Below are 25736 nucleotides of genomic sequence, written 5' to 3' on the forward strand. Positions count from 1 at the left end.
AGCCTGGGCTGCCCTGTCATTACCACACATCCCAGCCTCACCCTCCCTCAGCAAATAACTTGTTTTGTGCATCACATTGCTCAAGATGCATTTGTCAGCCAGAGGAGCAGGACAAGAGCCACACGTTAAGTTAGCAGCTTGCTATTTTCTAGGGAAAAACATCACTTCTGCTCCTGCCATGGCAGATCTGACTGCTCCCTGCCTGGGAGTGTCACCAACCCTTCGGCAGCAGGAGCCACTTCTCATTTCAGGTCCCCAAAACCAGAATTGCAGAGTCAATCAGGTTGGAAAAGATCTCTGAAATCGAGTTCAACCTGTGACAGATCCTCACCTTGGGGATCAACCAGCCCAGAGCACTGAGTCCCACATCCAGTCCTTCCTTGAACCCCTCTTGGGCAGCCCATTCCAATGTTTAGTCATCTTTTCTATGAAGAAATTGATCTTCGTGTCCAACCTGAACTTCTGGCACAACTTGAGGCCATTTTGTCTTGTTCTGACACTTTTTTACTTGGGAGAAGGACTGACCTCCACCTGGCTCCAAAGTGAGAAAATCCCTACTCAGGGCTGCTCTCAGCCATGAGGTTGTTGCCCACAAAATGGGATTTTTACCTGGTGTTCAACAAGGCAATAATTACACACTTGAGACAGTTTTTATTTCAGAGATGTACCCCCTTTCTTGGAGTCCACAAATCAAGCAGGACTATCACACTTTTCCAGCCATTATTTATAGGTAGGAATTCAGAGTCAGTAACTTTCCAAGCATAGCCCTTCTATTATGATTGATTATTAATTTACATACACGTTACTCTGACGAGTTAGCAATGTATACACAGATATACATCAACAACTTCATTTGCTACATCCTTAAACCTTCTCAATTCCCGGATTGACTAAGGGAAGCTGACTTAGGCTTGAAACATACAAAGATCTTACATCAAAGAACACGCTGATTTAAAATAATCCTGACATATTCCACATTTTGCAGCTAAGTGACACGGAAACACCGCGGGCAAAGCCAGCGTTCCGGCGCGCAGGAGAACGGGCTCTGCGCCTGAAGAGGGGCGCCCCTGCTCCCCGCGCTGCCACAAAATGGCGGGCGCCGCCTGAGGGCAGCGGCAGCGGCGGGAACGGCGGCGGCCCCGCCTGAGGGAAGGGACGCGGGGCCCCGGTGGCCGCTGCAGCGGCGCGGTGCCGTCCCACTTCCCGCTCTCCACCCCGGCTCTGTATCGACACCGGCTCCGCGGTCCGGCCCCTCCGCCGCCGCCTCCCGCGGTGGTGAGTAGGGGAGCCCGGTGGAGGAGGTCGGTCCCTGGGACGCGCAGCTGTGAGGCGGCCGGAGCTGTCCCCCGCCTCCCCGCCCGCCATTACCCGGGCGGGGGCCTCAGAGTGACTCGTCTCCCTCATTCCCCATTCCCAGCTCCTCTCATCAGCCCATGTCACGATAATCGCGGTTACCCCCGAGGGTGGCGGGGCTGGGGGAGAAGCAGAGGCCGCGATCGCAGCCAGAGGGTGAAAGTGGCGGCAGCGGGGCCCCTCAGGCGGGAGGGCCTGGGTCAGTTCCGTGCCAAGGCATTTCCATGTCCGTGAGCTAGAGGCTCCCGGCTGGCCGAGCCTTGGTTTGGCCGTGTTTTGTTTCTAGGCCAGGAGTAAAGTACGAGCAATATGCTCACAAATCACAAAGATCCTGATTTTCCTCATGTATAGGAATGGCACCGGGGCGGCAGGAGCCTTGCGCAGAAAGGTGATGACCCACAAGGGACACCTGCAGTCATTCTGATCTGGTGGTAATAAAAGTGAAAGGAAAAAAATAAATCGCACCTTGTTTTATTCTCAGTGATGCAAGATACTGATATCTTTCACAGTCGGAAGCAGCTGGATGTTTTACAACTGTAACCGGATGCAGTTGTGACTGTGACCTCTTTTTGTGCAATGCAGATGTTGACAAACTAATACATAGTATCCATTCAGGGGAAAATGAAATACCCTTGCAGAGTTTCTTGTTTGGGTGGACTTCTTAAAACCAGTCTGCTCTTTTTTTCTCTTTTTTTCAGGGTAACCAACCAAAGAAGTTATGAATATCATCTGTGGTCTAAAGCTGTCGGGCAGAAACTGTATTTTGTCTCGTTTGGCTTCTTTGTGCAAGCAGGGGAAGTGCAATAATCTCTCTAGGTCTTACACAGGATGGTGCCGGAGTCAGGGTGACAGAAACAGATGCCAAAGCTTGGATTTGAGTGGAAATACTAGAAACTGCTTTTTGACTGGAAACCCTGACTCCCATAGAAACTTGATTAGTAAAGGACTGAGGTGTCTTTTGGATGTCCCACATACAAGTGGACAGGAAGTGTACAGGAATGCAATCCATGGTTCGGGAAGGTTTTTCTCCCAGTCTTCTCAGCCACTGGGGGAGAAGATCCCACCCCTCCTGATCAGTTCTGTAGGACAACCCCCACATCACTTTGCTGCTTGGAACTTTCAGATCAACAGATCTTTTCACACATCACCATCACTTCATGCTGCACCAGTTCCTCTTTTCTGGATTATTGTGAAGCCAGCTCAGAAATTATTTGCCATCATTCTTGGCAGGTAAAATACTGTCTTACTTTCCTTTCAGTGCAAGACCCATCATGCAAAGTGTGAGTGTGGGGAGGGATGGCAGGTGTGTTTGTAGTCTTGTTTGACTGACAAGTTTGCTCAACAAGAGGTCTTTTTTTCCATTATCTGAGGTGTTAGATGTATTTTTTCCTCTTTTCCTTGTCATTTACATGTGGTGGAGGGAGATGAACCAAAACACTAAGGGGCATTCCTTCTTCTCCTGTGGGAGAGAAGAAATGCAGTGGAGTGGAAGCCAATTAAAGTATAACCCCCCATAAGCTCCTATATGAGATGAGGATGAAATAGAGAATACAGTGACAAATTCCTTTTCAAATATGTCCTAAGTTAACACTGTTTGTATCTTACAGGAGCATAAGAAATTGGTGGAAGTCACTTCCTCCTAATAAACGGGAACTCTTCAAAGAAAGTGCAAGAAAAAACAAATGGAAGATCCTGCTGGGTGCCAGCAGCTTGGGAGTTGTGTTTATCATGTTTTATTTTACCCACTTGGAGGAGACCCCCATCACCGGGCGTGCTCGACTCTTGGTGTTTGGCAAAGAGCATTTTAGGGAGCTGTCACAGATGGAATATGATATGGTAAGATTTTTGACAAGAAATTGAAAGTACTCAAAAATTGTTGCTTTTTTAGTGATGAGATAGTTTTGTTAATGAAGTGGGCAAACAAACCATGTTGTGTCCTTGATGAGTTTTGAGCTTCACGCTCAGAACCCTGAGGGGTCCCTTCATCTGTTACCTCCTCATCTTGTCCCCATCCTTTTTTAGAATTCCCTTTCCACGAGAAGCACATAATGGTTACAAAGCATATAACATGCTTGTAGCAAACATTCTTAACTATTTCTTGTCCACTGTAATTTTTGTAAGTTCTCATCCTATAATTTTGAGTTCTGTGATTTCCTGTTGTAGAGTGAAACTTGATAAGCCATATCCAAATGTATCCATATTCCTGTCTGTCAGAGACATGAGGTAAGAACAGAACAAATACAGGATATTCTCAAATTGCATGTTTTGTATACTTTTGTCCACCTTAAAAATTAGAACCAATGAATTTTTTTTTTCAGTGGATGGAGCAGTTCAAAAATCAGATGTTACCTGAGACAGATGCACGCTACCAGGTTGTGGAGAGAGTTGTTGGGCATTTGTCTGAAAGCAACAAGGACATCCCCCAGGTCTCAGCTCTCAAGTGGGTTATCCATGTGGTGGATGAACCAGGTGTAAATGCTTTTGTGCTTCCAGTAAGTTGTACACCACACAAAAAATAATAATGTTGAAACAGTGCTTGATATGTCTCCCACTTCATTTTTATTCTCTTTCTTTACAGAATGGTCAAGTGTTTGTTTTTACTGGGTTACTGGAGGCAGTTTCTGATATTCATCAGCTGTCATTTATTTTAGGACATGAAATAGCTCACGCTGTGCTGGAACATGCAGTAAGTCTTTAAAGAAAGATGTCTAATATTGTTAAATTATTCATTCTAATTACTCTAGTTATGCTTTTCCCTATCATTACCAACCAACTTTTCAGTGTGACTCTATCTAATTAATGCAAAATTGAGTTTGAAATGAGTAGCCTGCTACAGTAGATCTTTATTATTTGTGTAGCACTTAATAACTGTCAGAAGACCTGTGGTGGTCCCTGTTAACACAGAGGCTGCCAGGCTTTTATTCACAGCTGTACAGGTAAATTATGACTCAATTTCCAGTCATTCAGAGCTTGGTCTGCAGATCCCTCTCTTACAGCACAGGCATAAAGAACTGGAGGTGCTCAGCAACTCTGTTACTCCTATAATTGTTAGCACCTTTAAAAAGTATCTTAAAATACTTGATACTGTTATTATTGGAGCACTCAGTTTTACAATGTCGAATTCTGGAGTACCCAAAGCTTGGTTCTTGTATGATTTTGGGTGAGCAACAGTTCACATCATGGTTTCTTGGGCTTGGTTCTGCCAACCAACCCTTTAAACTTCTAAAAAATATTTCTGATAATGAAAAAGAACTTATCTTATTTGTGTGGCATCTGGTGTCACCCAGCTGGCACAGAGAGAAGTGTTGCATGATCCTGCTCTGATCAATTTGTTGCAATGTCAGATAGAGCTCTGGAAAACAATCATCTCATGGATTCTGAATTTAAAGGAAAGCAGCAGAAAATAGAAGAGAAATACATTATGTATACTGTTCCCTTATCCCATGGATGATCCTGTCTCAGTGATGTATTATCTCTTCTCAAATTAATGTAAAGAACAGTCTTTGGGGTATTTTTATAGATTTTTTATTCACACTGAGGTGTTTCATAGCCTTGTTACTGAAGAACTTTTTCTGCTTGTTGCCTCCACCCTACCTCAAGCTTTGAGTCTCTAGGAGAGTCTGATAGGCAGAATGTGTTTGTTCCAGCTGTGTGCAGCTTTTGTGAATTCTGGCCTGAGAGTACCTTGTATCCAACTGGATTTGTTTGTTTGTTTGTTTTGGTACAAGCAGGGAATGTTGTGCTTGCCCTCTTCCTGTGGCTCCACGGGAAAAAAAAAAAAATCAGTGACTTTTAAAGTGTTTCCAAATTCTCTTAATGTTCTAAAGAAATGTCAGACAGTAAGGAATGAAAATGGGACAATTTCTGTTTGCAGGCAGAGAAAGCCAGCCTGGTTCACTTCTTGGATTTCCTCTCACTCATCTTTCTCACGATGATTTGGGCCATCTGTCCTCGGGATAGTTTGGCAGTTGTTGGCCAGTGGATTCAGAGCAAGTTGCAGGAGGTAAGGTTGGCATTTTCTATTGTTCTTCCTGATTTCTTTAGAATTCCTTGTTTTATACATCTGATTCTGCTTTAGTTGATGCTGATTTTCATTTGTCATGTTGAAGAACTTTAGGTTTCCCCAAATGACTGGATTTAGTTGCACAGGCTGCAGGAACCTGCTGCCAATTTAGACAAATGATTGTCTTTTAGAAAGTAACTTGTCCTTTAAAGTTGTATAAGGTAAAATGCAATATTTTTTTTTAAGTAGTTATTAAATTCTTCCTAAACAAAATAAAATATATGGAATTCATTAAACATATTGTTAGTGATAAGAATGATTTCCAAGATTAAAAAATTGAGAATCTGAACACCCATGCTATAGTATAAGTTACTAAAATAATCTTTTCAGCCAGCAGATATTGCAGTAAAGTAAAATTCAGAGGATTTCTGGTGCCAGTTTTCTTCAGCAGTGTAATTTACTCTCTGGGCAGTTACTGATCCATTTATTTTTAAATAGAAATTTGCTTAGATCATAAAACTGGAATCTGAATTAAAGTGAAAGGTTTCTTTTACTTGGTGTTTTTCCTGAGATTTCCCCCAGCTCCTCAAAAACAAGAAATTAAACATAACCAATCTGTTTTGGTAGTTCTTATGCTAATGGGGAGATGTGTGGATTCTGAACATAAATTATCTCCTAAGAGCTTGGATATTTGCACATGTAGCTAAGAAACCAATACATTGATGAATGCTAGCCAGCATTCTGAAGAGCTGAATTTGGCAAAAACAAAGTGTGAATGAATCCTGAGACTGCTCAGAATTTAGACAGCAAGATTCAACTCCCTGTCAGCATCTCCTCCTCCCCACAGAGAATGGAGTTTTGGCATCATGGGCTGGAGCTGGGCTTTAGGTTGGAAAGGGAATCTGGGTTTAAGTTCTGAGTCCTGTGCAAAGGAAACATCATCTGTGGGATTCTGTCCTGGTCTAAAGGCTGATCAGACTTCAGTAATGCTGAAGGGATAAATATTGCAAAGGTTTCATCCATAGACAAAAGAAGCTGAATAGGAAACTGAGTTTTTTATTCACCCAGGAGTGCAGTGTCTGTTTCTCTCATTCAGTATTTGCCTGTTGTGCTTACATGAAAGTGAATTATTCTGCATATTTTCTCAGGATGTTTCTCTTCCTCTTCTTCCATTACTGTATTTTGCTTCTTAAAGCTTTAGCATCCCATTCTGTGAAAGGGTTGTTTGAGCCATGCTGTGGTACTTGCTTCTGTTTCAATATTTGTTTTTCTCTTATGTCCTTACAGGCTTGACTTTTTGACCTGGTGACTGTTGTGTATTTTTTATTATTGGCTCTTAGTGTTTCCCAGTGATTCTTTGTAGGCCTTTGGGCATGAGAGCTCCAGGTCTGCCTTTTCCCCAAAGATAATGGATTTTCTTCCCTTAATAAATTGTTAATTTCTCTTATTACATTTATTTGGGGTTGTTCCTTAAGCATGTATTTCTGGACTGAAGCATATTGGCTTTGTTACAGAGCAGCAGATATTTTATATGGGAACTGAAGCTTAGGAATTATTCTTGGAATAACCCCAAGCATGGGTCTGAGTTTTATTCATGCCCCACACACCAGTATTACAGATGCAGTACTTCATCCTCCTTTCTTGTCCACCTCACACCATGAGATTTTTATTTCATGTAAAAACTGGTGATTTTGGGCAGTCAGCATCCCTGGAACTCCCTTTTATTCAACATACACAGGCAGCTCTGATAATTAAATTGAAAAATCTGATTTATCTTTTTTTTTGTCCGGTTTCTGACAAGGATTTTAGATCAGAGTTTGAAGTTCCAATTTTTCACTCTAGCACATTCACAAAAGATTGTTTAAACAGTTCCATTTTTCAGTAGCTGATGACTACCATGTATGTTAGATACCTCAGGACTCTTTTATAGATTACAACTTTCATTTCTCTGTCTAAAAAGTGATTAATAATGAATCAAATGGTTTATCTGGCTAACTAGGAAATGGTGCTTCAGGAATATATGACAGACTAGCCAGGGGCTTCTTTGCTGTTTAGTGAATATATGTGCACCCACAGACCTGGAACACTTTTCAAGGCAATAAAACCATGAATTCCACTTCAAGGAATTACTTTATCATCAGAGGATTTAAAAATAATTACAATCTTTAAGGTCTGAATGGAAACTAGGAATTTAAAAAGTGACTTCATCTCTGCTTACTTCTAAACCAGCATGTTTGGCTTTTAAAACCAGATTTGGTTGGCTTCTATTTTTGACTTAGGAAAGAAAAACTCTCAGTACTTCTTTGGAAAGCAGCAAAAAGTTACAGTTACTGGACCACTTTTCTGGTGCTCTTCATTTCAAATTGGTTTGTGGTTTCTAGTTTTGGTTTTGGGGTTTTTTCCCTGAAATTCTAAGGAGGACAGATTTCTGTAGCCAGGTAAAGAGCTGATAGAACCTTTTTGAGCTGACAGACCTTTCTCTCTTCTCTAGCCTTGCACAGCTCACATTTCCTAATGGATGACTAAACCAGGATGTTGGGACAGGTTCCTTATCTCTGCAGGAGCAGGCTGTTCAAACAAGTCCTGATTTGCATTTACTATAACGTGACAGACTGGGCCAAGGCTGCCCAAATCTGCATGAATTACATTGGAGAAAGCCACCACTGCCTCTTAGGCTGTGTTAATGCTCTAGAAAAATGGAACAGGAGTTTGGTCAGCTTTATGTCTTCCAGTTTGATTTCTCAAGAATAATTTGCAGCTTGTTAGGGATAGTCATGGCAAAGGAGTGATTTCTGCATGCAAATATTTATGGTTGCATTCCAGTTTGCCATCAGAAATAGATGATACCATGCTTAAAGTTTAGGAAACCACTGGAATTTTTACATAGAGTTGCTGCAAGAAAAATCTTGATGTCAATAAAAGAGTGAAGTGAAAAAGTTCTGGTGAAAAGTTGGTATTTAGCTTTCAGTTGCTGCAAAATGAGAATGGCTGCTGATAGTGCCATTCATGAAAATACAACTAATTTGAATTAATTTCAGCTGAATACAGGATCAATGAGTTACACATAATGGAATTAGAGATTACATTAAGAAAATTAGTACTGATCTCATGCAATGTGAGCATTAGATAGATAGATAGACCCCACTCCTTATGAGAAGGTTAAGACACAGCTATGAGGTTCCATCTTTGTACACATTCCAGACCCAGGAACACAAACTTTGATGTGTTTCTTTGCAGTTCATTTTTGATAGACCCTACAGCAGAACCCTGGAGGCTGAAGCTGATAAAGTGGGACTTCAGTTTGCTGCAAAGGTAACTACAACTGATTGGTTTTATTAGCAGTAAAAATAAAATCAGCAAAAAAATAAATACCAGATATTTTTCAGTTTCTGTTACAATCAGAGGGAGTTTCATTCTTCATATGGAGGTAAATTGTAAGTTTTTGAAGATCTGTAGTTTTATGAAGTGGTGGGAAATAAAAGAGTTTTTAGGGAAGGACAAAGTCAATGTGGTTAATTGGATAATAATAATAACATTGTAATAACACTGAAGAGTGTAAAGTTGTGCATTACCTGCACAGTCTCCTTTCCTTGGAGTTTGTTGCTATTAAAAGAAACCCTCATGTGTTTGTAAAGAGAACTCTACATAGGGATCTTGCATAAGTAGGATTTAATTATATGTTAAGATTTAAGTGAAATACAGCCATAACAACAATACAGCTTTGCTGAAGCAATTCAATAATTTGGTCAGAAGCTACTCAGCATTTTTTCATAGTTTATTTTTTCAATTACTTTTTTTCCCCCTGGGGAATTTAATTCTATATTAAAGGAGCAGCTCTTTGATTTCTGGCTAAGTGCAATGGACTTCTGTGTGAGATACCAGTGAGAGCAGCACCATCTAGTGTTAATATTTCATTAGCAAAATTTCCTTTTAATAGTTATTAATGTTACTTTAAGGAAGGGTTCTAAAAATTAACTTTGATTCTGCGATTAAAACTGCATTTGTAATTTGAAGTTGTCTAAGGGAATAATACAATCAATTAAAAAAATGTAATTACTGTGTTTGTGCTCACTGCTTTTAATACTGCAAAAGTAGGGCCATACCAGAAAGAAATCAGTCAAGTGACATATGAACATTTCTCTGGTTGTGCAGATAACCTTTTTATAATAGTAATTTAAATGAATAAATTCAAAGGATAAAGCACCATATCTGTTCCTGGGAGAGGGAATGGGAAGAAATAATTTTCTTATCTTCTGCCCACTAGTACCTTTGTTTTTTCTTAGCTAATAAAGATCAGTGTAAGAAATCTTGTTTATTTTTCTTTTATACTTAAACCTAAAAATAGAGAAGTCTGTGGTGATACACAAAAGCAATTCTAAAAGTTACTGTTCCCTGACTTTCTGTGGTTAAATATATACTTCTTGAAGAGAGTCAGGAATCCTACAGAATTCCTGTTTTATTGTCATGAATTCCACAGATCACCCATGAAAGGCCATTTAATCAATTACAGAAAAGCATTTCCAGTTACTTTTTAGGTGTATTTAAGTATGATTTATTATCACCTTATATTTTGACTCTCAACTTCTTCCTGTAACTTTGCCTAGATCTGTGGAGATGATTAATTTGTTCTAGTAAATACAGCTTTGAATTTGCACTGAGCTTTTTCTTAAAGAGCAAGTATAGGGCAGAAATGGTAAACCTTTCCTTCCTGTTGAATTTTCATAACTCAGATGTAAGTTTTTTAAAGCACAGGTGTTTAAAGGGAATAGATCCAGTGTCTGCATGAGTTTTTTATTGCTTTTAGATATTTTGGAACAGCTTTTTACTCTCAGGTATAAGGACCATGTAAACGGTCTTAAGAAACTTAAAATTTAAGATGTCTTTTGTAATTCCTTATCAATTATACTGTGTATTTATCACTTTAAACATCCATTGGTGTTGGAGAATTTTGCTCAGACATGGCTTGAAGGAAAAAAAGGCCATGAAAATATACAGCTGATGGAAAAGCAAAAGGCAGCTGTAAGCAGCAGTTCCCAAGCCTGTTTTCGCAGGCACGTGTCAGAGTTCTCAGGCAGTTTTCTCCTAACAGGTAAACATTCTATCTTTGGCTTTTTGGGAAAGTAAAAGTAAGTTTTGAGAACCTTTCATATCAGGGTGAGAACACAAATCTTGGTCTCAATAACAAACCATGGGTATTGAAAACAAAAGGAGTGTGGTAGTGTGTTGTTAAGTTTCTTGTGTTATTCCCCCAATTTATGTATTGTTCTCCCCTATTATGTGTAAAATGGGTTCGTTCCCCCAGTTTTTCCCGCCACTGCTAGCCTGTCAGCTAAGTTGCCATAGTAACCGCTATTCATAGTTGCCGATGTGTAATTGCTCCTCCCCTGGTTTCCCTTATAAGTGAAAGTTGTTTCTTCCCTAGGTCCAGTCAATCACTCCCTTTCTCCTCCCAGGTTTCGAGAACCTTCTCCTCTCTGGAGATGGTGGTTGGCTGGGGTCCCAGGACACCTCCTTTACCTTTTGATTATTGGTCTCCATGGAGTGTCAGTTCTGTGAAGTTCATCCCCTCACCTTTCCCGATTGGTTCTGCCTGTACCCACCCCCCTCCTTTATAATCCTGTTTCACCCCCTATGGAGTTACTTTTTCCCGGTTGGTTTCCCCGCGTTTGGATCCTGCAACACCTTCAATAAACCGATGTTTAACCCCTGGGAAATGGTCAGCTCTGTTCCTCCCCAATACCAGCGGTGTGAGCCAGTCCGCAGCCAGCACAGCCCGAGGCCATCAGACGCCGAAGGGCGCTGGCCAGGAATTCCAGAGGGGCGTCGGCCTTTCGCCCTCAGCTAGTCGGACTCTAAACTTCGGGCCACATATGCCCTCCTCTGCAAAGGAGGGGTTGGTGTGTAATCTCTGACCTATGATGAGCTCGGATTTTGCAATATGGATGAGCTTAATTAACACTGTTATAACAAGTGACTGATTGAATCAATAAATCGGAGTTGGATGCTGATCAATGAGGATGGGTTGACTCCCTTCACTTCAATCCATTGGTGTTTGTGTTTCCCTTCTCTTGCAGGCCTGTGTGGATGTCCGGGCCAGCAGCGTGTTCTGGCAGCAGATGGAGCTGGCAGAGGCCCTGCAGGGGCAGCCCAGGCTGCCAGAGTGGCTCTCCACACACCCTTCCCATGAGAACAGGGCTGAGCACCTGGAGCGCCTCATCCCCGAGGTGAGCAGGGCTCAGGGACGCGGCTTCTCCTCTCAGGAAACTTGCTGTGGGATCTCAGCACCTCAGTCCTGAGGTGCTGAGCCACTGAGAGCACCCTTGGGGGGCTCGGGAGTCCTGGAATGTTCCAGAAGTGTCTGGTGGCTGCACTTTGATCCTACACAGGAGACGACACCTGTATGAGGATAGGAGGATTTCACTGGCGTGAATGGTGAAGGGATTAGTTAGTTAGAGAGTGAGACACAGGGTTTAGGATTTCTGTACAGGGGTGTTTAGAGAAGTAAGATGGAGGAATTGGGGCGTGTCCTGTCCTTCTTCTTCTTCTTCTTCTCCTCCATCTTCTGTGATGATGGTGGCACTTTAGGATTGGTCGTTACTGAAAGAGCACCGGACAATAAGAATAAAAAGGATTGGGGAAAAATGATAAATATTGTACACGTAACAATGGGTATAAAGATAGGTGGCTGTCCGGAGGACAGCACAGTGTGCTCATGGCTGGCTGCTGAGCAGAGCTCTGTCGGGCTGAAAGAACATCTTTTAGATAAACAATTAATAAACATAAAAACCGAAAGAAGAACTGAAGCCTCTTCTCGTCCTTTGATACGCGGCTGTCCCAAGGCCACTCCGGGCCTTTCCAGGCCCTTCAAACAGCCGAAAACCGGACAACTTGCCAGAAGTCGTTTGGTTTTAATTGATTAATTACCTGCTTTGGTATTGATTCCCAATTTACTCTGATAGCACCGTGCTTACCTTCCTTTTTATCCTTACAGAAATTCTCCATTGCAAAGCTTTCAACCTCAAAGTTGAAATTACTTTATTAAAGTAAGATAGCACAGATAAAATGTAATTATATTCCATGAGGTTTTGGTTTTTTTTCTGATTTCTGATCAAAGTATCAAATTTTTTCTTTTGAATGGCCTTTTGATATAGATGTAACAGTGCCACAGGTCTCATCCACTCTTTCTAATTTTTTGCCATTTTGGAAAGGCAGTTTTTGAGTTGGATCCCTGAATTGTCCTGACTTCTCTTGCTTTTTTAGCAAATAAAAAAATAAAATAGAGTGTTAAAGCACTCCACTATGACACTGTTTTTCAGCAAGCTAAACTGTGCTTGGAAATACTCTTTTTTGTAACCAACTATTATTCTCCTTTTTTTTAAAAACTCTGTCCCTTTAAGTCTTTCTCAGCTCCAAACTGTAAAGACACTTGAAGATTTATTGGCAGAGGGAGCTCTAAAATGTTGAGGTGTTTGCTGACTTCAAAGGAGGAAAAAAAGAGTTTCATGAATCCTTTGATGAGAATGAATACAGTAAATATTCTAAATGATGGCGTAAATCAAAGTCAGCATTAGGGATAGGAGGCTGGAGAGTGGCTAGACTGGATATTTCAAATTAATATACACAAAGTTTGTACTTTGCAAAAGCAAGCTGGGAGAATGCTTTTGATGGATTTTCTAACACATTTGAGCAGCTGAATAGAAAATTATTTTTGTTGTGGAGCCTCAGTTTTAGCTAGATTGAACATAAAGGGTTCAGGATCGTTTATTTTCATGTAGTTGTTGACTGGCTTATAAAGAATAATGAAATAAATTACTTCTTATGTTCTACCCCAGGCCTGAGCAAATAAGTTAAAGAACTGAGCAACTGTGTAGAACTGTTATTTCTGTCTCATCTCTCATGGTTTAGCAGGTGGAGCAGCCCCCATCTTTTTACAGCTACTCTCACTTCCAAGAGCAGGGAAGGCTGGGAAGATCTTCCACAAGATAACTGAGAGGAGATGTTTTTGTTTGCCTTTTACCTTAAACATTCTTTGGAGTAGGATGAGAAAACAGGGGCTGAATGCTTCCTGTTTTTAGCAGTTCACAACAGAAGTGAGGTTGGCACTACAAAACTGGAATAAAGATGAAAGAAAATGTGTAGAGGAGCTTCTTGTCTGCAGCATTGACTCCTCTTCTTGTGGGAGCTGCTGCCTTCAGGCTGGATTTCAGGCATGGAAAGGGAACCCCAGGCTTTTATTGTTGCTCAATATCAGCTTTTTGTTTCATTGTTCACGTGCTTTGAGCTCTTTAGAACAGAATGTTTACCATGTATTATTTGCCAGTAGATACTCAGAGCCCAGGAGAGAAGCCAGATTATCAAAAAAGGCCTTTTTATCTCTAGTGTGTTTCTGTGAAGAAACTGGTGCTTCTTCAGCCTCAGTGCCAGATCCATCATGAGATTATTTGGTTTCATGTGCTGCTCTTTTTGGAGCTGAAATGGTTTCAGGACAAAACATCTCCTATTGGACCAGCTACTATAGCTGGGACAAACAGGGGCAAGATTTTGGACTTCTCTAATCTTTCTCTACAGACTTTTAAGCAGGTTCACAATAAGATGCAATCATATAAAGTGAGAATTTTTCTTCAGGTAATGAAATGTCACATCTGAATGAGGTGACTGAACAGTCTCAGGAAGTGTAAATTAAAGGGGAACTATCACAGGGATCCCTTTCAAGTCATTAAAAGCCTGAGAGCAAATCAAATGAGTGTTAAAGATGTTACATCTGGTTTTCTGAGCAAGCTGGAAGCTACAGCCATGCTGAGGAATCAGTACACAAGAGAGCTATAGGCAGTTAAAAAGTGATGCTGTCCTGGAAATGAAATAAAACAAATAAAAAAGATTTGCTGTGTTTTGAAAGTGTTTTCCCCTCAGACAAGGAGATGTTAGGTTAGTAAACCAGGAAAACAGAGTACACTCTTAAATAGCAAACTGAAATCTCTTAGAATTCCTGCATGGAGGCTGGAGAGATGCATTTTATTTTCAGAAAAAGAAATCATAAAATAATTTTGTATAAGGGTGAGAAGATGGTCATTGTTCTGGAGACAGAGAGACTGTGGGAGTGCAGTGCCAGAGAGAAGCTGCAGAATCTTCTAGTTGATCTCAATCTTTTATTTTCATGTTCTCTGACTTGGGGCAGTGTCTGTTTCCAAGTGTGCTGTTCAAATGCAGCCCTGAATAAAGCAGGAGTTATCTCCTGAGCCTTGCCTGTGATACAAAAATTCATCTTGATGTGACATTTGCTTTTTTAGCATCATGTTGTTGGCTCAGACTCCATTTTTGATTCACTGTAAGTCCTGTTTCCACTTCCTTGTGGAAATGCCATGGTGAGGTCATTTAGAGCCTAATAATAAATTGGGATATATCCATTGCACTGCTTGTCTTGTTTGCTAGGTCATTTAACTTGTCAAAAAAAGTTAATTCATTACTTGGGCAGCACTTGTTTTTGTCAAATCCACATTGGCTCTTATTATTTTTATTAATTTTTGTGTAGTTAATACTTTTTCCTCTGCTGCCTTTTGATATGGGAGATACATTTATTTTCCTTCCTTTTCAAAAGCAGGTTGGTGTATTTGCCCTTTGCTTATCATGTGAACCTTACTTCATAAATTAACATTATTAGTTAATTCTAGTACTAGAATACATTAATTAAGCCATATCAACATAGAAACAAGAATAAAAACCACTGAGCTGCATTTCTATCCTCCCTAAAAAGTTATTAAATATTTTGTCACAATTTCTCTTTCCTGTGCCAACATCAGTGGAAGGTTGGAAGTATTCACATTGTATATAAGCTGCTTTTCTTCTCTATCCAGTAAAGTCTGTCAATTCCTTTAATCATCTTTTTACTGCTACTTCATTAAGACTGTAAGGGCTTGAGACCAGCAGGTAGTCTGGTGTCTGTGACAATGTGAGGGATTAATATTGGGAGCTAAAAATTCCTGATTTTTCTATTTGCCTCTGCTGGTAGCTTTACATTTACATGGAGGTGATAGGATGAGGGAGACCTGGCTAATTCTGCCTTCCCTGCTCCCAAACATTGCAGGAGGTGACTGTGGTTGTATTAACAAGAAAAACAGCTTCACCTTTCTAACTTACAAGCAAGAGTTTGGATGTTTAATTTGGGATCTCCTGAACCAATAAGCAGGTGCTACCCTCACAGGAATGTGTAGTTACAGCTGTCCTGAGCAGGGAGGTGATGAGTTAACCTGGTTTTTCTTTCCATATCTGGAGTTTTTCAGTGGCATGTGAGGTGACGATGTTGAATTCCTCCCTTCTGTCCCCTTGCACAGCTTTATGTTTAGCAAGAATTCAGACAGAGTTCACCTGAAGTACTGGTTTTTGTCTTTGCTGTTGGGACTTCAGGTGAGTGAAACCATAGAAATAGGTCAGGCACTGTTTAGCCAGGAAAACCCAGAGATACAAAATTGCTAAATTAGTTTTAAAGAGGATTATGTTGCCTTTTCCAGGATACAGCCTAAATCTTTGTATTCCCGTTTGCCTTGAATAACACTGCTTGACATTAATGCAGTCTTGCAGCAGCTTTTGTTCTAGAAGAGAACAAGAGAAAACTCTTGGTTTATCACAAATGTCAGTTTAGAAATGGATTGGTCACTGAAGCAGAAGAGTGTTCAGCAGTACAGTTACATTTGGTGGCTACATGGACAATCATAGAAACAGCTGTAGAAAAGCAAGCTGTGAAAGCTTTACTCATATTTTTAAAAACTTAGACAGGAACAATATTTGCATGCCTAATCCAGACTTGTGTCTCCAGTAATTTGAATTTTACATTTCAGCAAGAAACAACTGGAGAAACTCTTGCTACATTTTTGGAGTGTGTCTTTTTCCAAAACCATTTGTTAATTTTATATTCTGTTTGTTTCTAGCCATTTACAGCAAACTCTATCAGTTCACTGTAGTAAAGTTAGAGGAGAAATATGTTTTGGAACCTCCTTACAGATAAAAATGAGTTAAAAAGCTCTGTTCTTCTATTTTCAAATCTGCTGTAGTAAGATGTTTCCAGTGCCTCCTGTGGAAGAATATCAAAGTGTTTCAAAATGATGGGCAGAGCTGTACTGGAATATTTGATTTGATATTTCAGACAAAGCTAGTGGATATAAAGCAGATTAAAAATTTCTGCTCTGTCTACAATACAATGCTAGGACTGCTATGAAAACTGTGTTTTTTCTTCCTCCTCATGAATCCATCTAGAACAAATTAATCAGCATGTGTTTTCTGCTGGCAGTCCCAAATACTGGCCAGGAAGCACCTGGCTACCACTCAGGGCAGCTCTGGCCATTGCTTTTCAGGAATCCATGATTATGAAGTGGAATAAAATGCACATTTGAACTGGTTTCTCTATGAAAGGATTAAAAACAGAGCTGGATGTAAATCTGCACATGGTTTATGCTGTTAATTGAGGCCAGGCCAATATTGAACAAATGTGACCATAACAGAGTGACCATTGATTAATGGTAACCATCAGACTTGTGGTCTTGGTGTTTCATTTTGCATATCTTGAAAAAGTAGCTCTCAGTGGAGATGCAGAACCCTCTAGAGTTCTAGAGTTCTACTTGTAATATTTTGCTGTATGATACATAGGATCTACTTTTCTTAATTAGTTTAAATGAGTTCTAGGAGGATCCATGGATCCCAGTAGTTCTGTGTAGAGTTGCTTACAAAGCACCTCATCCCTTGTTGTGTGCCAAACACAGGAGCTGCCAGTTTGTGTGGTCTAATTAAGGTTTGTTCAGCTTTGTGACAATGAACACAACTTAAGCATCCTTTAAAACAGCTGACTTTGAACAGGTTGGTATCAATTTCTCCACAGAGCCTTTGAGATGTGAGATTCATCCACTGCCATTCCTTTCTCAGATTGCCAGGCAGACAGGATGGTCTGGGGGGAATGTGCTTGTGCTAATGAATTTTGGTTCTCTGGGAGATTCTCTGGCTCCTTTGTGCCTTTACTTTCTTACTTGTAAAATGCAAGTACTGGCACTTACTCAGTGAGCAGGGCTAACTTAAAGTTTGGTCTCTTACTGCTGATCTTTTTATCCAGAGAAATTGTTACGTTCTATAGACATTATTTTCTTGTGACATGATTTTCTCATAATGCTTGGAGACTTGGAATACTCCAAATGCTTCTTGGAGATGAGATCACTTGTGCAGCAGTATAGCTAAACTGATGAACCATCTGGATCTCTGTGCCAAACAGTTAAAAGTCCATTATGTTATTGGAGATTTTCCCTCCTTTTTTGAGTCAGACATCTATGTATAGTTACTTCAATAATAGAACATATCTGAGGAAGTAAATTATTCAGAGGCTTTTTTTCCTTGATGCAGTCATTTTCATTTGCATTTGAATGTAAATATAAATATAAAAATATGAAGCTGAATGCAGTATGTGGGCTGGGGCTGTGGGCTATGGGCTGGGTATACCCCCACTTATATAAGTGGATTTCCTGCTGGGATTTTTCTTCTCTCTGAGGCATTTTAGAATATGGATGATTCAACTTTTTTCTTCAAAGTGGCCTGAAAGGGCTACAAAAAGTTTGGTTTATATGTGAATATAAATTAAAAGGTACTGATGTGGACAAGTATCACAGAAAGCATTGGAGAACTTTCTGTTTAATTATGTTGTACCTTTTAGAGAATCCATCCTTGGAGATCATAGTGTGAGAAAATAATTTCACTCTTCATTTTTCCCATTGTTTTACCATGTTGCTCCATTTTGTCTCAGGAATTCCTGGTTTCTGTTGAGAAGTTGTTCAGTAACAATTCAGGCTCATTATTACACTAACCAACGTGCAAATGCAAACCTGACTGGAAAGCCAAAGTCACTGACTGAAACCTTTCTTGTTTTTCCTATTTGATTTGTTTTCCCATGTGTTCACAGGCTCTTAAAATCAGAGAGAGCTGCAATTGCCCGTCTCTTTCTGGACCAGATCCTCGCCTTATTTTCAGACTTAACATGCAACATCTCCTGGAATCATCTAAAGGTCGAGCACCCCCAAATTCTACAAAGCAAGATCCCTCAAAACCAAAACTGGACTTTCCTCACACTCAAAAAGTGGAAGATATGCCAGTGACTTTTGCAGTTAAACCCACGAACTGATGACATCAATTTTCACTTTTTATGGAATTGGTGGTCCCTGAAGGTCTATCTTATAACACAAAATTGTCTTTGAACCATGAAGAAGATGTAGCCACTCAGATTCTCCATTTCTTTGGTGTGATCTCTCACTCAAAGCAATAAGGAACCGTGCCCACACAAGAAGAGCAGCGTGTTGGAGCAGAAAGTTTCTTATTCATTAAGAGTTACTAAAATAAATCACTTCTCAGGGGAAAGATAATCTCATACAATCCAGTCACACAGTGTAATTTTCAGCTTTATCAGGCTCACCTTGATCAGAGGACAGATGAGCCAGAAACATCCCTAAAGCAGAGGGAAAAGTATAATTTTCATCACTTAAGTTGTCTGGTTTATCTTGCCATAATTTGGGTTAGATCTTCTCAGCTTCATTTGAGAAATAATGAGAAGAGCTTACTGCCTGCTCCACATACAGGGTGTTTAAAAATATTAAGCTGAGAAGTGATAATAGCTATGGGCTAGATACACCCTCACTTAATTAGGTGGATTTACTGCTGGGATTTTGCTTCTTTCTCATGCATTTTAGAATGTGGATTGATTCAACATTTTTCTTCAAAGTAATCTGAAAGGGTTGCACCAAGTTCAGTTTAAAAAAAGGAGTGAAATAATTTTCAGGGAAGTCTTCCTTCTGGAGGAAGCACTGAAGGAATCATGTAGCACCAAATGCTTTACAAAGATGCCTCTTGTCTTTTTTAAATGATCAGGTGCCTCATCAGAGGGCAGTTTTGCTGCCACAACATTAGATTTGGATATGTCCATTTGGATAGAAGTGATTGCTGATGTGGAGTATATTACATAGGAGACAAATACAAAGCTGCTTGACTGCACAGCTTTTGCAGATGACTTTATCATGAAAATGACTTCTTGTCAGGAAACTGGCATCTAAAGCTGAGCATCCCTTCCTTCCTTCCTTCCTTCCTTCCTTCCTTCCTTCCTTCCTTCCTTCCTTCCTTCCTTCCTTCCTTCCTTCCTTCCTTCCTTCCTTCCTTCCTTCCTTCCTTCCGCCACTTCCTTCCGCCACTTCCTTCCGCCACTTCCTTCCGCCACTTCCTTCCGCCACTTCCTTCCGCCACTTCCTTCCTTCCTTCCGCCACTTCCTTCCGCCACTTCCTTCCGCCACTTCCTTCCGCCACTTCCTTCCGCCACTTCCTTCCTTCCTTCCGCCACTTCCTTCCTTCCTTCCGCCACTTCCTTCCGCCACTTCCTTCCTTCCGCCTCTTCCTCCCTTCCTCCCTCCCTTCCCTTCCTCCCTTCCCTTCCTTCCCTCCCTCCTTGAAGCCACACTTTTTATACCCTGGAGAAAAATACGGACAATGTAGGTAAAGCTCTGCCTTTCAGGATTGGTGACCCACTGTACCCAGCATGTTAATCTCTGTTTGCACATGTTTGAATTGTCCTTGCTTTGCAGTTGATGGAAATACTGAAATGTTGATCTTGCTGGAAGATGTATAAGGAGGTGGCAGTGAATTAAAATAAAAAAGGGAAATCCTGTTCCTTCATCTGTTCAGATGTATTTGCTGTTATGCTTTTTTGTTATTCATTTGATCAAAAAAAAATCTCTTTCATAAATGTTGTGTCTTACTTGAAGAAAACATCCAAAATATTTTACAGGTTATCCTGAAACATTCTTTTTTTTTATATAGAGAAGGGCAGACTTAATAATATTTTTTCAATTTAATCAGAATGCAAGCTTTTAAGAAGGAAAAAATAACCTATTCAGTGCTGAAAAACAGATTGTGAAACAAGTAATGCTTTCAATGACTTCAGTCAATGAATCTGGGTCCTTTGAGAAACACCAAGTCCCTTGTCTCTGTTCAGAGGTAAGTTGATGTCTGTGTAACACTGATGATTCTAGGTCTGATTATATAGGTCTAGATTGGCTGCATATTGCTTACAAGCAGTTTTTAAATCTCTGCTCAATCCTGTTGGCAGGAGGCAGAAGGTCCAGCCTGACCATTATTCATCCATCCATTTTTATTCTTGGTGACAGGAGTTTTTGTACCAGAGGCTCAGTGATGTGTTGCAGCATTTGGACATTGTCACCTGAAGGTAAACAGAAAAATACACCATTTAGATTTCCCTGTGGACCTCAGAGTTTATCCTGCAGCACCAAAACCCCAACGCTGCTGCCTCTCTCTCGCTCCAGTGTCAGAGCTTGTTTTGTTAGCCAGGGCTGCTGCTTGACATGCAACTGGATGCTTGTGTCTGGCAGGACTGAGGAGAGCAAACAAGAGTTTTTATAGCATTCAGGATGAAGTATGAAACACACAAATTTCATATTTCTGCTGTCTTTTGGAAGTGACTGAAGTACTGCAGTTGAAGGCAGGAGATGCAATTTTCAAGTTCACCAAGGGAGCTTTTTTAAGATTTGTAAGTAAATAGTCTTGTAACCATGATCATGGTGATGTGAGAGAAAAGGTTTCAAGGGAGGGATAATTCCTTATATTAGACTGACAAGGGGATTATGTATTTTTTCCAACTGTACTCATCTAATAAAGCACACCCCTCTTTTTACAAACATATACACACACAAATATGAAGTGCACACACAACACAGGCCTCTACACTAGAACACTATATTTAAATACTATTTAAATTGTTTCAAATGTATAGTTTTACATATAAGATGGGATGCTGAAAATTTCAGGTTTTAATATACATTTTAATTAATCCCTAATACTTTTCTCAAGTGCTTTGGAAAGGGTTTCTACTTTCTATTTTGCTTGTGTCCAACACAGAAAATGCCTTATATTCATCTGCCTCTTGGAAGGCACTTTTTTCTTAAATTCTTACTGAATACTCTTGTGCATCTGCGTGTATTGCTAAAGCATTTTCTTTTTTCTTTCTTGAACAGAAAAAAACTGTTGCCTTCCATAGTAAACATTTCACTTTTAAAGTCAGAGAAGGTATAATAATGTTGTGTGGGCATATATAATGATATACATAGTATCTTAATATATAAACTATAGTATTATTAATCATTAAAATATAATTTCAAACTACATCCCTTAGGAAAATTCTGTGGTTACAAGCTTCTGATTATCTGTAGAAAAAGTCCATTGCAATTGTAACTCACTATGGCACAGGAAGAGCAGATCTAGAAGTGCTGTTGAAAGAATTCAGTGCTATTCAGGGAGAATAGTGGCTAAAGTAAAAAAAGCCAAGGTAGACCAGTAAAGATTCATCTGGATTTCCACCTCCTGTACTTTGTGCTGCAATTCACAGCCTCCTGCTGGAAGAGTAAATACGCGGTACAAATTTCACTTTTAATGCATTTACTGTAGTGGAAATGTTGAGAGATTCTGAGGTGCATTCAAGGCAGTTCTGCAGTAAAAATGGCTCCTTTCACCTTTTGGTTTATCAAGTTTACCCTTTTGTATTGGTTAGGTTTGTTTTTTCTCTTTTTTTTTCTTTAAACTTGAAGTACAGAAATGCCAGGAAAGCAAAGCAAACAGCTGTTACAATCCTCTTTGTTCTTCAATTCTGTTTGTAGTCTCTAAAAGAGAACAATCCTGCAAGCTTGATGCTTTTTCCATATATTATGTAGGCTGCCAGAGCTTTTTTTTTTTCTGGTGTGATATTTGTATCTCAATACCCTTGGTTGAAAAACGAGTTTCTCTGTAATAGTCTGTGTAAGCCATTTTACAGCCATCCAGATACTCTCTGGTGAAGATCTTTATTTCTCCAGATCTTGGAGCTTTTGAAAGGGGAGCAGGATGATCACAAAGTGTGGTGATGGTTGAGGTGACAGGATGACTTTCCTGTCAGCAGTACAGGGTGTTTCATTAGGTTTCATGTCCATATTGCAGAGTGTGGGTTAAACACTCACAGGAAGGATTGATATTAACAACTTGCATTTCTGAATCACCTGAAGCACCTCATAAATAGAGTTTTTCCATAATACCTGCACAGGTGATGGTTCTAGCAGTTCTGTTGGAGATATTGGAGCTCAGTAATTTGGAGATTTTAGCTAAGCTCCAGAGAAACTTAGTAGAAAATCTGGAGCAGGAACTTTGCAAGCTAAGGAATGGCTCAGAATGCCAATGTTTGTGTGTGACCAAACCAGAGTCCTCACAGCAAATTGAAGTGATGGGCTTTGGGTGATCTCTGCATTTATAATTCGGTCTCATTTCAAGGTCTGTCTGCAGAGTTTGGAGGCACCTCTTTGTTCATGCTCCACTAGGTTACAGTTATTTGTTCTTGATGTGGTTATTTCTTAACTTTCTCTTATGCATAAACTGGTGGTTGTTTGCTCACTGCCCATCATCACTAAGGAGCTGATGCCTCCATCTCTTGACATGCTGGTTATTTAATCTCAAATAAGTTTGGTCTCAAATTTGTGTTTCCACAACAAAGGCAGGGATTGTTTTGTATATTCATTGTAAATAAAGATAAGATAAAGCCTTGTAAAAGTTTGTTATAATTCCACCTTTTCCATGTTTCAGCCCCACCTTTTCCTAGAGCTGCAGGTGTCTGCTGGAAACAGCAAGGGCTGCTGAGAGAGAAATGAGGAGAAGCAGAAGAGGCTCCTCACTGAGCAGAGGAGGAGATGGGGCTGGATGTTCTGTGATAACTTTATTGCTGGGGCTGACGGTTGTTGGCAGGGCTGTAAAGAGAACTGACCGAGTGTCTCTGGTGTCGTTCACTGCTGCCTGCACACATTGCAGCCGTGCAGGAAATGTGCTCTTTGATCTCCTGAAGCCCCAGGCTGTGTGCCAAAGCCAGGCCTAGCAGAATATTCCTGCCTGCCTTGTTGTGGTTCAAGCCTGCTGCTCTTGGTTTGAGCTAGGGGCTCTTACCCTGATTTATGGACATATGCAGAGAATTGTTATCTCCAGCACATAAATTCATTATAACTATTAAACTAAGCTGAAATTGAACCTGTTGACCTGGAAGTGAATGGCTCCATAACATTTCATTAATCCTTTGAGATGTTTAATTCCTGCTAATTTGATATTTCAGATACAATCTTCTCTACAGATATAATGGCTTAATTAGTATACATTACATGATGTCTCTTCACAGTACAGCGTGTACAGTATTTATCCACTAGAAAAGTAATTCAGTAGAGTTCAATTATAATACATTGACTAGAGCATAAAAGTTGAAAAGAATATGTGCAGCAGTCATTATATTTTAAGTATAAAGATTTTTCAAGCAGTCTTCTGTTTGTTGATATCTATTGCCCTCTAAAAATGATGGTCCTAAACATTTTGTTACAGCTTATTAAAATATTGACTGAGAGCACTTTTTGGTCATGCCACCATAATCCATGTTATAGAAATCTATTTTCTAGCATTCAGCTTGCAAACCTTTTTACTGAATTCACCTGGTTCAGAGCAAGCCTGTGTGACAGTTCAGGACAGTGGTGCCAGCTGGGACTGCAGGGCACAAGCAAAGGGAAAGGTAATGGATCTTTGGAATGCGGTCATTTTTCTGCTTCCTTCCTGTAGAAAGTCACTGGAGGCACAGATGTGAGGAAGCTCTTGAGTAGTACCTGAATTTAGATCCAACCCAGCCACTCCCCCTCCGACCACTCTCTGCAATCTAAGACTTGAGTTAATTAAATTTATCTCTTTTTTCTTTCTAACATTGATCTATATTGTATATTTGAACTCTAGAGAATCGGAGCTCCTTGCTCCTACCTGGGATACATTGTCAGATGTATTCCATGCATATCTGGAATGAGTAATGAAGGAGTGAATGCAGAGGGAATAACGCAGTGTGAGTTTTCAGTCACCAGGTGGCGGCTGGGCTGCCCGAGCCGGGCTCAGGCAATGGATGCAACACCTGCGGCTTCAGTCCGGCTTCACTAAATTATCCTGGCCATTTTCCCTCAGTGTTGGCGGCAGTGACTCCTCCCTAGAGTGAACTCGAAACACCAGGAGGAGAAAGTGAGCGTATTAGGCTAGAGTGTTCTTATTTTCTTCTCTAGATTTCTCTTTTTAGAGGATGAAGGATAAGGAGAGAATAAGAGGTCAGCCAGACCCACTTGTTCAGGAAGGATGAAATGGGAGGACTCCGATTTTGTTCTCTGGTTTCAAAGCTCAGTGTTCTCCCTCTCCTTCCTCCACCCTCCCCATTCCATTTGAGGTGTTTCTTGAACTAAGAGGCTGAAGGGCAGTAACTGATTTTGGTGTTTCAAGGAGTTAAACATGTATCTCTTTTATTTCAGAGGCTGCCAGATATGTGAAGAGCATCTTTAAATTCTGAGCTGGGGAAGGTTTCTATGTTTTGTTTAAGCACTTGAACAAAATGGCAGACAATCCTCAAAGTGCTCAAGGCCTCAGCTAGCACCCTGCCTGGTGGGGTTTTACCCTCTCCTTTGCTGTATCCTCAGCTTTGTCACCTTCCCTTTCCTTTGATCATGCAGAGGAGGCTACACTGCTCTGTTTCATCATTTTTTCATCCAAAAAGCTAGAAGGAAACAAAACCCTTGTGAAGCAACAGGGTCTAATTTCCACTGTCTCAGTGAGGCCTCTATTCTGTTCCCACTGAAATTGCTGGCAAAAGTCCCAGTAGTTAGATCTGGATTTCTCCCTCCTTAAAACAATATTCTTCCTTTTGTGTCTTATCCTCTGCTTGTCAGAATCAGCTGATTATGAGCTCCTGCACAGATGACATTTTATCTGCAGTCAGCAGGAAGGAGGCATGAATTAGGGCTTAGAAGAAAATCTTCAATAATTAGCCACTGAGGAAGGAAAATATCCAAAAAAAAAGTACACAGATGGAATTGACTTATTTCATTTGACTGGGCTGGAAAGTTCAGCTGTAATGATAGTGGTTAAATTAATTATGTTGATTTGGTGACAAGGAAACTAGTATGTCCCCAAATGATGTGTATTATTTTTGGACCCAGATGAAGTAGCTGCACTCTGTTGGTGATGTGTGTCAGAGCCACAGATATCAGGTATTCCTCATGTGGACTTTTCACCCCATGCTCCTTCAGGATGTGATTCATGATGGCACAATTTGATCACATACAACCCTTAAGGCAGAGTTTGGATAAGTGCAAGGCTTTAGTGGTTTCTCTGAAATCTTTATTATTGTGAATAACTGTGATGGACACAGTTTTGGATGCTGTAGTGGGTTGTGATCTCTGTCATGAAAAGACACATTTTGCTGTAGCTGAAGTGTGTCCTGGGGCTGTGCTGAGTGCTGCCCATCTTCAGCAGTGAATCATCACTCCCACAC

General features: G+C 40.4%; 1 protein-coding gene across 2 annotated transcripts; it reads left to right on the plus strand.

Moving 5' to 3' along the window:
• The first annotated feature begins 890 nt into the window (after nucleotides 1-890).
• Nucleotides 891-19660, plus strand: OMA1 (OMA1 zinc metallopeptidase). Of its 2 annotated transcripts, none has more exons than XM_074545710.1 (9): nucleotides 891-1301; nucleotides 2052-2583; nucleotides 2961-3189; nucleotides 3672-3845; nucleotides 3932-4039; nucleotides 5228-5356; nucleotides 8594-8668; nucleotides 11431-11580; nucleotides 18288-19660. In XM_074545710.1, the coding sequence occupies exons 2-9, from the start codon at nucleotides 2072-2074 to the stop codon at nucleotides 18504-18506; spliced, it is 1596 nt and encodes a 531-aa protein (XP_074401811.1). In that variant the 5' UTR covers nucleotides 891-1301; nucleotides 2052-2071; the 3' UTR covers nucleotides 18507-19660. The 2 variants fall into 2 exon arrangements, with proteins under 2 accessions (XP_074401811.1, XP_074401810.1); XM_074545709.1 differs by having other exon boundaries at nucleotides 892-1275; nucleotides 18288-19655.
• Nucleotides 19661-25736: the final 6076 nt, after the last annotated feature.

The sequence above is a fragment of the Zonotrichia albicollis genome, chromosome 8, assembly GCF_047830755.1.
Source record: "Zonotrichia albicollis isolate bZonAlb1 chromosome 8, bZonAlb1.hap1, whole genome shotgun sequence".
Lineage (NCBI taxonomy): Eukaryota > Metazoa > Chordata > Aves > Passeriformes > Passerellidae > Zonotrichia > Zonotrichia albicollis.